The sequence below is a fragment of the Ylistrum balloti genome, unplaced genomic scaffold (assembly GCF_031769215.1).
Source record: "Ylistrum balloti isolate Yb309-2 unplaced genomic scaffold, AGI_CSIRO_Ybal_v1 Utg371268, whole genome shotgun sequence".
Classification (NCBI taxonomy): domain Eukaryota; kingdom Metazoa; phylum Mollusca; class Bivalvia; order Pectinida; family Pectinidae; genus Ylistrum; species Ylistrum balloti.
In genome coordinates, this window is record NW_026782683.1 from 164,732 (window position 1) to 175,355 (window position 10,624).

Genomic DNA, 10,624 nt, shown 5'->3' on the forward strand with positions numbered 1-10,624 from the left:
TCATTTGTAATATCCATTTTCTCGCACTTGGTAAGTTACATCGACTGGGTGATAAGCTGTTGCTTGCTACGACATAACTGATAATCGTGATACGGCATTCAGGCTCGTTATAAACGATATGACTAAGCCAGATAACAACATATTACTCGCTATATTTGACATGCTCGCCAGCACAATAACATTGATTGATGAAATGCAATCTATATTACATCATTGAATGAGGAAGTGCATGACAGTTATGCGTCAATGTTTTCAGTTTAAATTTTCGTGTGGAGAAATATGATCTTAAACTTTAACGATGATTTAATAGTAAATGACGAATTCCAAATTATTACCGAATCTTACAACAAGTAGAAACACATCAAAACACATACCAACTTATAACCCCGCAGGATAATTAAATTCGCGAGATTTTTTAATGGAAATTCAATTGATGGTCATGTTACTATGATAAGTTTATCAGTGTGATACAAAACAAATGAGAACAGTCTCAAAAAATAAAGTATTGACATGGTCTTTTTCTGTTGACTGGTGTTTCGAAATTTAGAAACAACCTTGATTATAAGTTGCATAGTTCAGACATAAGCACCGGTTCCGTATGACTGCAGGTTATACTCCCATCCTTGTTGCATAAGCATTTGTTTTTTTCATCCAAAGAGTTCAATTCTTCTCCCGGGAAGTAGCCTTTCTTGTCGTAAGCACATACCTCACCTAAAAAGATAATTGAACATCTTTTAACAAAAGAAATATAAAGCCATAGCGATATAAAGCGTATGACAAGAGATGCAGGGTACGTCATTAATTGTTGTAGTTTGAAAGTTCACAACAAAAACGCATACATAGAGGTGCATGCTTTTACAGATAAACGACCTTTTTGTTTATAAATTTGTTTGAAAGTTATTGAATATAGATTAACTGTAAATGATTTTTAATTTAAGTTCTAATTATGTCAGAAAAATGTTGATCCAATGGCAGGAACTGATAGACTGTAAAGTTCGCCGTATTAATATTATGAATCACTTTTTAACATTTTGATGTGTCAATGAAACTAAATTGACTCTAAAACAGATCTTAAACAAGTAATTTGTCGAGCCATGTAAAATTTGGAATTGGGGGTGTTATCGATGAACGAGAAAATAATTAGCTTTCTAAAACACCTCGCTGTATTCTCCATCGCCTTGTTCGGGGGGGGGGGAGGCAGGGGGTCCATTAAAATCTCCTATGTTCAGACTTTGCCTTAGTTTCATCAAATTTGAATTTTGATTGTAATTCTTTTGACATGCCGACATTTTCCGAACGAAACGGATGAGGATTCCTTTCTTGAGATATGTTTGTAGATCTTTACCGAGATATTGAAAAACATGCTGAAAGGTTGCAGCTGTCATTTTAGCTCACCTGGTCTCTCCGTCCGGCGTCCATTTAAACGACTTCTTGTCAATAAGCAGAATTACTAAAGTAATGATATTTGAGTAACAGGTTCATTGGATAATGCCAAACAAAGTTTGAAAAAAATAACCTTGATCCACTTGCAAGATCACGGGTGTCATATTTGTGAAAACATTAAAACGACTTCTTCTGATGAACCAAAAGGCTACGGAGGATGAGAATGGCAGGTAAGTCTCTCAGATTTCAAACTTGAAAACAATTGCGTCAACAAGATTACTTTGACACTTGAAGTACAATATTTGACATTTACGTCTCTGTAACGAAGCCCGAAAAGGTTTGCAAAATATGATCCTGAACCATATTCAAAATCACAGAGTTAAAATTTACTAAAATGTCTACAATACTTTTTCCGGTTAACTAAAAGTCCGAAAAGCAGAACATCTGTTGTAAACGTGTTTCCAGGTCGAGGCCAAACAAATATCGAGGAAAAAGAGGGGAAAAAGAAACAAAAAAGAAAATTTTCCCTGTAATCCAGGTAATAACTGTAAGTGTATAGAGCTGAGTGTTAGAACCTTTTAAGTTTCTTGTAGAAACTGGTCAAAATTGGTTAGATGTCCCAACGTTGAATGATAATGGTGCACGTGGAAATATATTTATTATGAACATTAATTGTATTTTTAATGGCTAATGAATACTAGCCGAGTGATGCAAGCCCATTGATATTTTCGTCTAAATTTCTTCAAAAACGAAATGATGTGATGTATTGATATTCTTCAGACAAAACATAAAAAAGTTCTGTCATAAAACATTAAAGTTCTGTCCCAAAAACACATACAAGGTCTGTCACAAAAACACATGAAAGTTCTGTCACAAAACACATGGAACTTCTGTCACAAAACCACATAACAGTTCTGTCACAAAACATTAAAGTTCTGTCAAATGAAAGTTCTGTCACAAAACACATGAACGTTCTGTCACAAAACACATGAAACTTCTGTCACAACAAAACATTAAAGTTCTGTCACAAAAACACATACAAGGTCTGTCACAAAAACACATGAAAGTTCTGTCACAAAACACATGAACGTTCTGTCACAAAACACATGAACGTTCTGTCACAAAACATGTAAAAGTTCTGTCACAAAACACATGAAAGTTTTTTCACTAAAGCACATAAATGTTTTATCACCAAAACACATAAAAGTTCTGTCCATACTTTATAAACCGTAGGTGATTATAACATAGTCACTTGTCAATATATGTCAAAGCTTGTCATAATGAAGTCGTTAACTATCAATGTATGTGGGTAATTACAACATTGTAAAACAAATGATATGATACACCTGTTCTACTTTCATTACGCCTAGACGCCATCAAATAAAACACCAAATTCACACCATTACATAGCCCCAAGCATTTTTCGCCGTGTTTTATTTGCATACAAGTCTCCCTAAAATAGAGATTCATGTTTTCATTATTAATTTATTTGGGTTCTTAGATCAGTATCATATACACATCTTTATGCTGATGGAAACATTATTTCTGGTGGATAAATATGTAAAGAATAGAATATCAAAGTATAAGAAACAGAAGTAATTAATTGTTCATATCATCGGACGGACAAACGCTAGAACAAACAGAAGCTGAATCGACTTTGTTGGGATAGCGTCCAACATTTTGCATTTTGTTGTTATATAATTTACGATTTGTATCAATGTTTTAAGGATAAGTGTTCCTGTCCTTACCCTTTTATTCAGTTATTTATGTAAACCTAACTTGAAGGGCTAAGAAATAAAATATTTCTTACTGATAATTCAATCTTTTACCTGCTGTTGATACCTAAGAAAGACATATTTATGTTTCGTGCTGATAATATTTTAACTATTTTTTGTCCTCTTCTCCTACAATGATTACAATAGTTAAGGCTACCTGGACAGACACGGCATCGTCCATCAGCTGTTATCTCTGTGCTGCATTCCTTCACTTCTGGACACAAGTTATCGAAGAACATACAGTTGCTGCAATTCCTCCTGTACGACGGTATACAGACTGCCACGAGTCCCGAGGCTTCCTGGGGTAAACCTCCACAAAATTCGATGCAGTCACCATATTTGTTCATTTGCATATCTGAATTGAAAAATAAAACGTAAAACTCTACTACGATATAATATAACACATCATAAAGTGGTCTGAATATTGAGACATATCAGAGAATTGAGAAATGATGGAAAATAAAAAGGTGACTCGATGTCTTTAAACGGAACTCTGCCTCCTTGCAAAAGAACTTTTGATGTGACTGAACAACATTTCTCTTTTACTTCATTTTCTTTTCCTACCAAAATTACTTTTTGAAGACAAACAATATTTATAAATACAAACATATCTAACTGCGCCATCAAAAGGGGAAGATTTTTTTTTTTAATTAAATGATGTTTTCGACTAATAATGAGTTACAATATATATTTTAATTTCCTTAAATTGTTGTTTATTAAAAATTAAACAGGAGATCGACTCATTCAACAATTGTTAGGGAACCGATTAAACTATTTCAGGATTATTATATCACTTCACGTATGTATGTATATCATTTTGTTTGTCACACAGTAGTGCAGTTTGTTGTACGCTGCTACCTTGAAATTGACAATTAACAGTGAAATAAAAAAAAATCATGATGGAAAGAATACCTTTGAAATTGATATGGTCCGTTTTTATCCCTCCAAAAATTACTGTGAGTTGTTCAGCTTGATAGTATACATAGTGCTTCCTTATCTATCTAGGCAGTAAAGCATTAAATTTTAGTAAGCCCCCATTTTGAACCACATAGCATCGAAACCTTACAAAGAGAGAACAGATTTAGTGTTATTTATGTCATTTTAGTTCTCCTTTCCTACTTTTTATTTATACAAAGGTTTTGAGTAAAGTTAACATGACATAAAATATACAGGTTTTTCTGTCTGTTTCAGTTATATCAATGTCCGTTTTAGAGTGCAATAAGTGTTGCAATACATTTGGATTTTTCACTTCGTGCAAAATAAACATACATTGATACATAGATTCAATCTTTGACACTTCAGATGCATTGTCAGAACAAAACATCATGTAATATTTAAAGGCAGTAAAAAAATCCCTGTCTTTGAGGACCACTCGAGGGAACAGAAAAGTGTGACCTAAACGGCAGCAATGTTCATTATTGACAGGTATTTGTTTTATACAAGTACGAATGTAAGCTTTAAAGATATACATTGTAATTTATAATTTGATAAACATGGAAACTGTACCTTAATGGACCTTGATAGGTAAATTACACACCTACATAGAGCAAATCAGGTAACAATATGAAATATCGTTTTCAATATATAGTTACCATTAACTGTCCAAGATGGTACCCAAGTGAATTTGAATCATATTATATATTTTATCGTAGTATAATGGTAATTTTATATTTACAGTTGCTTTTGTGTTTTTAGAAAACGAAACGTTTTAATATTGTCGCTTGTATTTATGAAAGAAACATTCATTCCTAAAGTTAAAATTTACCTGGAGAAAGCATTTCATAAGCTAAGAAATTTCCTAAAAGCTAAATGTTCCTGAACTTAGGTAATGCTTTCCGATAGTAATCAAGATTTTCAAAAGTTAAGGAAAGTTCTTGAAACTTGGGTTAGTACGTCTGCGCTGTGGTATATTTATAAACTGGACAAACACATATAGCATGTGTATCCTGTCACTGTTTGGAGATACTATAACTATACTATGAACCCTCCAGTGCATTGAAAATATCCAGATCAAAGAAACAAAATGGTTTTGTGGATAGCACGAGTGAATAGCAATTTTCTATACAAATCAATAATGAGATACAGTAGGCTTAGATAGAACTCTTCGGAAATGCTCTGGATCATAATCGTGTGATGGTAAACGAGAAAAAAACAGATATATCGAAAGTAACATTAAAAACGTTTTTGTCCTCCCAGCTCGAAAGATCGGAGACATATTAGTTTTGTGCTGTTTGACTTTTTTCAACTTAAACCTTGCCCATAACTATTGCACCGTAATAGGCAGGGTTTTTATACATGTGCGTTCTTTGTGATGAGGCCTTACTGGTGGTACCAAAACGATTGACAATGTGAAGTTGACCGTGACCTTTGACTTACATTTGAAAGTAAACAAGATGATTACCACAATGAAGACATAAGTGTTTCACGATGTGTGCATGAAATTAGCACATGACTTACACAGTACAGTTTGAATGTCCCACTTCAGAATTTTGTCGCGTGTGGGGGCATAGTGTTTCAGAGACCCATCTTGTATCCTTATGATTTTCAATTTCAAGAAGTATAATCATAAACATACGACAATTTGAACGAATTAAAACGAGGTGTGCAGATTACAGCGAGTGTGGTGGACTTAGGTCTATCACCAGCATTATCGAAGGTTGGACAAAACGTGTTTTGCCCATTGTTCGCATTGGATCACTGGAATGTAGGAATGTATTTATCGCAGTTGGTTCTCATACAATCAACTACGTTCGGTGAATAATTGGATGACACAGGCATTAAATTAGTAAGATCTTATCAAAGTTCAAATTCTGCTGACATCGTCATCACGACTATAGTACAGACATGGATTCCATTTGCATACTGAACTGGCTTGTAATTAATCACTCCTGTCTGTCTTTTTTCTAAATTTATGAAGATCGTGATGACCGGCTGTGTCTTACATAATGAACACGATGACAGTAAGATATACGATTGAAGACAACATTGTTGTTATCTTTGAATTATATATTCGTGTCATCGATGTGATGCAAATATTACCAGATTATTCTTAAATGAATCAGAAATGAACTGATCTGTTGTGAACAAATACAATCGATGTAAGTGATGCATGAATGAATTATTGAAACAAGCATTCGTCAGTGTGCTTTCTGTGAACTATTATTTTTTCATAAACGAGATCAAATATATGCCTGATTATGCAATACTTTTCCGACAACACGTCATCTGAAAGATGGCTCTTGCATAGCAATAGAACATTGCAAGGTTGATAAATTCAGTGCCTGGAGCATATGGTCATTTTATACGAATTATAGAAAATATTTGAAGACGTTGCCCCATATCTATGAATAAATTTCTCATGCCTCATTACGATGTATCATAAATGTTTTATTACATAAATGTGTTTAAGTGGCTGTAGTAACACTTCAGCTGGTCACAATTGGTCTAAACTTAAACTATTGAAATAATATATATATATATATATATATTCGTGACATATCACATTGAAAATAAATGGCTGACTTTTAATACAGTAGTTCAAACATTTCACTACACGAATAAATTCATTATATTTTATCACCTTTATTTCTTATTGTTGTATGTTACTCTAGGGTAATTGTTTTGATGCGTAAAATGCATAATATAATAAATTTTGTTCATATTTTGCACAAGTTGTTTTGAGTTCGGATAATGATTATAATTGTATTTTCTTGGGATTTTTTCCCTCTAGTTTTATTGAAGTTGCGTTTGAATTATAATATTCATATGAAGGTATATTCTTGTTCTTTTTTATCTTGTTCAATCATTCCATTGTCTTAGTATATATAGAATAACTCCTCATGACTTTACACGAACTTGTCGTAATGTTATGGCGGGGATTATACAACACTTCTTACGATCATATGTAAAACAGTTTGTATACAATATGTTTATTGTCAATGGCTATTTTCTTTAAACGTTAACATTTCGCTGAAGGACGTATTTCTAGAGATTTTCTGGCCTTTATTTGCTTCTTTGTCATTTAAAATTCATTTTCGTATCTTCATTAAAAACGTTTATGTAAATCATGTGTTAAAATCAAAATTATTTTGTTTGATGTTATTTCTATTTTATATTTTTTGAAATTTAAATTTGATATCTTCAATGCAATCAGATATTTTAACATATCTCATATATAAAAAAACGATAACAGTTTGATCTGAAATACAAGATAAATGATTATAAAGCAATCACAACTTGATGAACTCGAACAAGTGTTCTTTATAAAACGAACATGAAACAAACGTTTGAGATTGGTTTGAAACAGTTTTAGGAATACCGTAAATGTTTTTTATGATTAAAATTCTTGGTCATTCACGGAAAAGAAGAGTAAAATGGGTGTATTTTACTGGAAGCTATCGCATGGTTTTTTATGACAATTCTAATATTAATGTATATCTATATTTAGTTAATTTATTCCGAAACATTAAAGCACCTGTTTGTTAACGTAGACTGCTGATGCTGTTAGGAACACTAGGTATGATATCTGATAATATCGAACGCAGCAAAATATTGATCGTGGAAATCCAATGTGGGTCAAGAAGTCAATAAAACATCTACTGGTTTGACTCAGAGGGCTGGATCGCTGGAGCAGAATGATCGCCGTTTTTCCGACATGGTTACTCATAAGAAGTAATCTTGACCTACGAATTATCAGTGTTAATCATCAACAAAAACACCTGTTTAAGCCTTCTAATTAAATGTATATTCGAAAATATTTGAAACGTGTTCTTTAGTAAATTTGTCGGTGAAATTTCCAATCAGGAAAACAGATATGTTTCAGCTGTTGTTATATATACAAAACTGCAGAAAGACTATGAAATTTTAAAAAAATCATGATTAATTCCTAAATATATGGTTATCAGTTTTAAAGTTTAGGTCTACTTACTTCTGTACATTACATATTTAATCACTCGGTCGGTCGCTGGGTCATGTTAAGTCCATTTTACACGTTAGCAGCCAAACTCTATCTAATACACAAGTACATAACATATTTTGAAGTGATATTTAAACCTAATGCACAAAGGGTAAGAAAGACCGTGAACGCAGAATTTTACAGTTGCAAGCAGACCGCAAACAAGAACACGTTGTGTGAGACTACGGCTGTCATGTCGTGGTAATCTATCGGTTAGTTATCATTTTTTTCGAGTTAGTGGTTTCTAAAAAGACTGACGTTGTTGTGGGCGTCAACGAATTACGTCAGTACCGGAACATGCCATTGACGTTACATATTTTGCAGCCACGATGACAACAAGGAAGATGTCTGGATGTCCTAAGATCAGTTCCAACATCGCCCAGTGTCGTCGTCGCAGAACAGATGTCCTGGCCTGTGGACAAGTGTTGACATTGCGACACAGACAAAGACGTCTACATTCCTGAAACAATAACCGACATCGTATTTTGTGGGGACTGGCTTTGTATTCACTTATCAAAGTCGATGTTACGACAAACAGGGTGATGAATATTTCACGTGTTTAGCGAACTCAAGGAGGATATAATGCCTTGAAGAGAATAGGTTGGACAATGCTTCTGATTTGAGGCGTGATTGTGTATAGAACACGCACCCAGCGTGCATTTCAAACTTTCCGATATGGTGGGCCTGAACATGGAACAGTAAGTTACGTTGATCAAGTGGTTCCTACGACAAGACAAGGGGAAGCAACATGAGTAAGGATATCCTAACACTTCCTGCGTACAAATGACATCCCAGTAGTGGATTAACAAGCCCTTTCGTGAGATATGGCTCCTATAGAACATATGTGGGGTGAGCTCGAAAGACGAATTCCGAGTAGGTTGCCATCAGTGAATTGCAGGAGACGTCAGAATCAGAGTGGAACAACAAGATCCAGACGCCCAGATTGGATTCGATGACAAGGAGGTGTGCTGCAGTGATTGTTACCAACATGATACAAACGAGCTATTGGGGCTTCTAACATTTGTGCGGGATGTGACGCTGACCACATCTCGTACAGCGACTAAGTAACGTCATGTGGTGTTGCATTGCAGACAAAATGTTGCGTTTTTTTTTTGTTTCGATAAGACATTGACAACAATGGATTAAACTTTATTTTGATAGTTATTTCACCAAATAAAGTACTGTTAAACTGTTATTAAATGTTATTTTAAGTGATATACGATTGTACGACAAAGTCTGATAAAACATGTTTGGTATGACGAATCTTTAAACGCTATAATTTAGAATAAAGGGAATTCCGTTTATCTTTGTAACCTACACTCATAATGCATTAAATTACCCATCACCAAACTGACACTCTGCCCTACAATGAAATTACATTTTTTACTTTGTCAAAGCAATAAATGCAATTAATTTGCTCCCATTTAAGTGCGTGTTCAATTTATGAAAAACCGTAATCTTGAATGTTCTGAATTGAAAATCAAGAACATTAATAAGGTCATATTGATGAGTTCACTTATATCCAGACAGGTGTTTCGTAGTTTTAATGAGTATTGGTATTCTGGACGACTCCTAAAAATCGTGTGTCCATGATAGTAAGCTTATTGTTTAAATATAAACTGTCCGACATATTCATGTGTAAAAAATGGGACCCATCATTCTTATCTTAATATTATAAAGTTATCTGTTTTTGCAAACGTCTCATTCTCGTTGATGTCTTTGGTGCTCTTTATCATGAAACAAAATGTCCAAGAATTGATTGTATATCACGAATTGATAAAAACAAAGTGGATTTCAAGACAGAGTACTGTTTATCAGCAAAAGTAAGCGCCAGTGAAAGATTTTTAAAAACTCAGAATTTTAAACCCACGAAAATGTTACAGTAAAAAGCTAATTAATAATTAACTATATGTAATTGAGATAAGCACGTGCTATAATGCTATCTTTATCAGATAACAAATATATTACAAATCATTGCTGGTGGTGTCTTTGTTTAACAACGAAGAAACATTTAATCAAATAAGGAGCGATGCAAGACATACTTATTAAGATACTTACACACAAACCCAAATAGAGCACACATGAACGCAATGTTGACAATAACCGAGTGAACCATCTCGATAGTTTAATGGACTGCCCTGAAAAATCAAACGTAAATAAAACTGTCACTTGAATTATTAACATTGTAAACACAAAGTCAGGACAAGGTCAACATTGAAAAACTTGATGATTGAAAATAATAGGTAATTTTCTCTGATTTATAATTTTTATAATATGACTCGAACAATCATGAGCAGCGCTAATACAATGATCATTTTCATGGAAAATTGCGAACATCCACAATAATAGTAAAAACTAGTAAATCGCATATTGTGAACATGGTAATTGATATTAGTATTATACAGTCTTCTGTGAAACACATAAACATTTGTATGTAAGCTTCATTAAATATAACATATAACAGATTTCGCCGGAAATCAATCGGGACACGTTTATATGAGAGAGATAATAT

At 33.5% G+C, this 10,624-nt stretch overlaps 1 protein-coding gene across 1 annotated transcript; it reads right to left on the reverse strand.

Annotated features, from left to right (window-relative positions):
• Positions 1–559: 559 nt before the first annotated feature.
• LOC132561716 (uncharacterized) lies at positions 560–10,192 on the reverse strand. The gene is made up of 3 exons (XM_060226417.1): positions 10,171–10,192; positions 3,316–3,513; positions 560–711 (listed from the first exon to the last, which is right to left on the reverse strand). Exons 2-3 carry the CDS (start codon positions 3,509–3,511, stop codon positions 560–562), a joined length of 348 nt encoding a protein of 115 aa, XP_060082400.1. The 5' UTR covers positions 3,512–3,513; positions 10,171–10,192.
• Between the last annotated feature and the right edge of the window lie 432 nt (positions 10,193–10,624).

Bases quoted from the DNA above. Each gene is read 5' to 3' on its own strand.
- LOC132561716 (XM_060226417.1), bottom strand. From the start codon at position 3,511: ATGCAAATGAACAAATATGGTGACTGCATCGAATTTTGTGGAGGTTTA. The intron at 712-3,315 runs GTAGCCTTAACT...TTATCTTTTTAG, and splicing joins ACGATGCCGTGTCTGTCCAG to GTGAGGTATGTGCTTACGAC.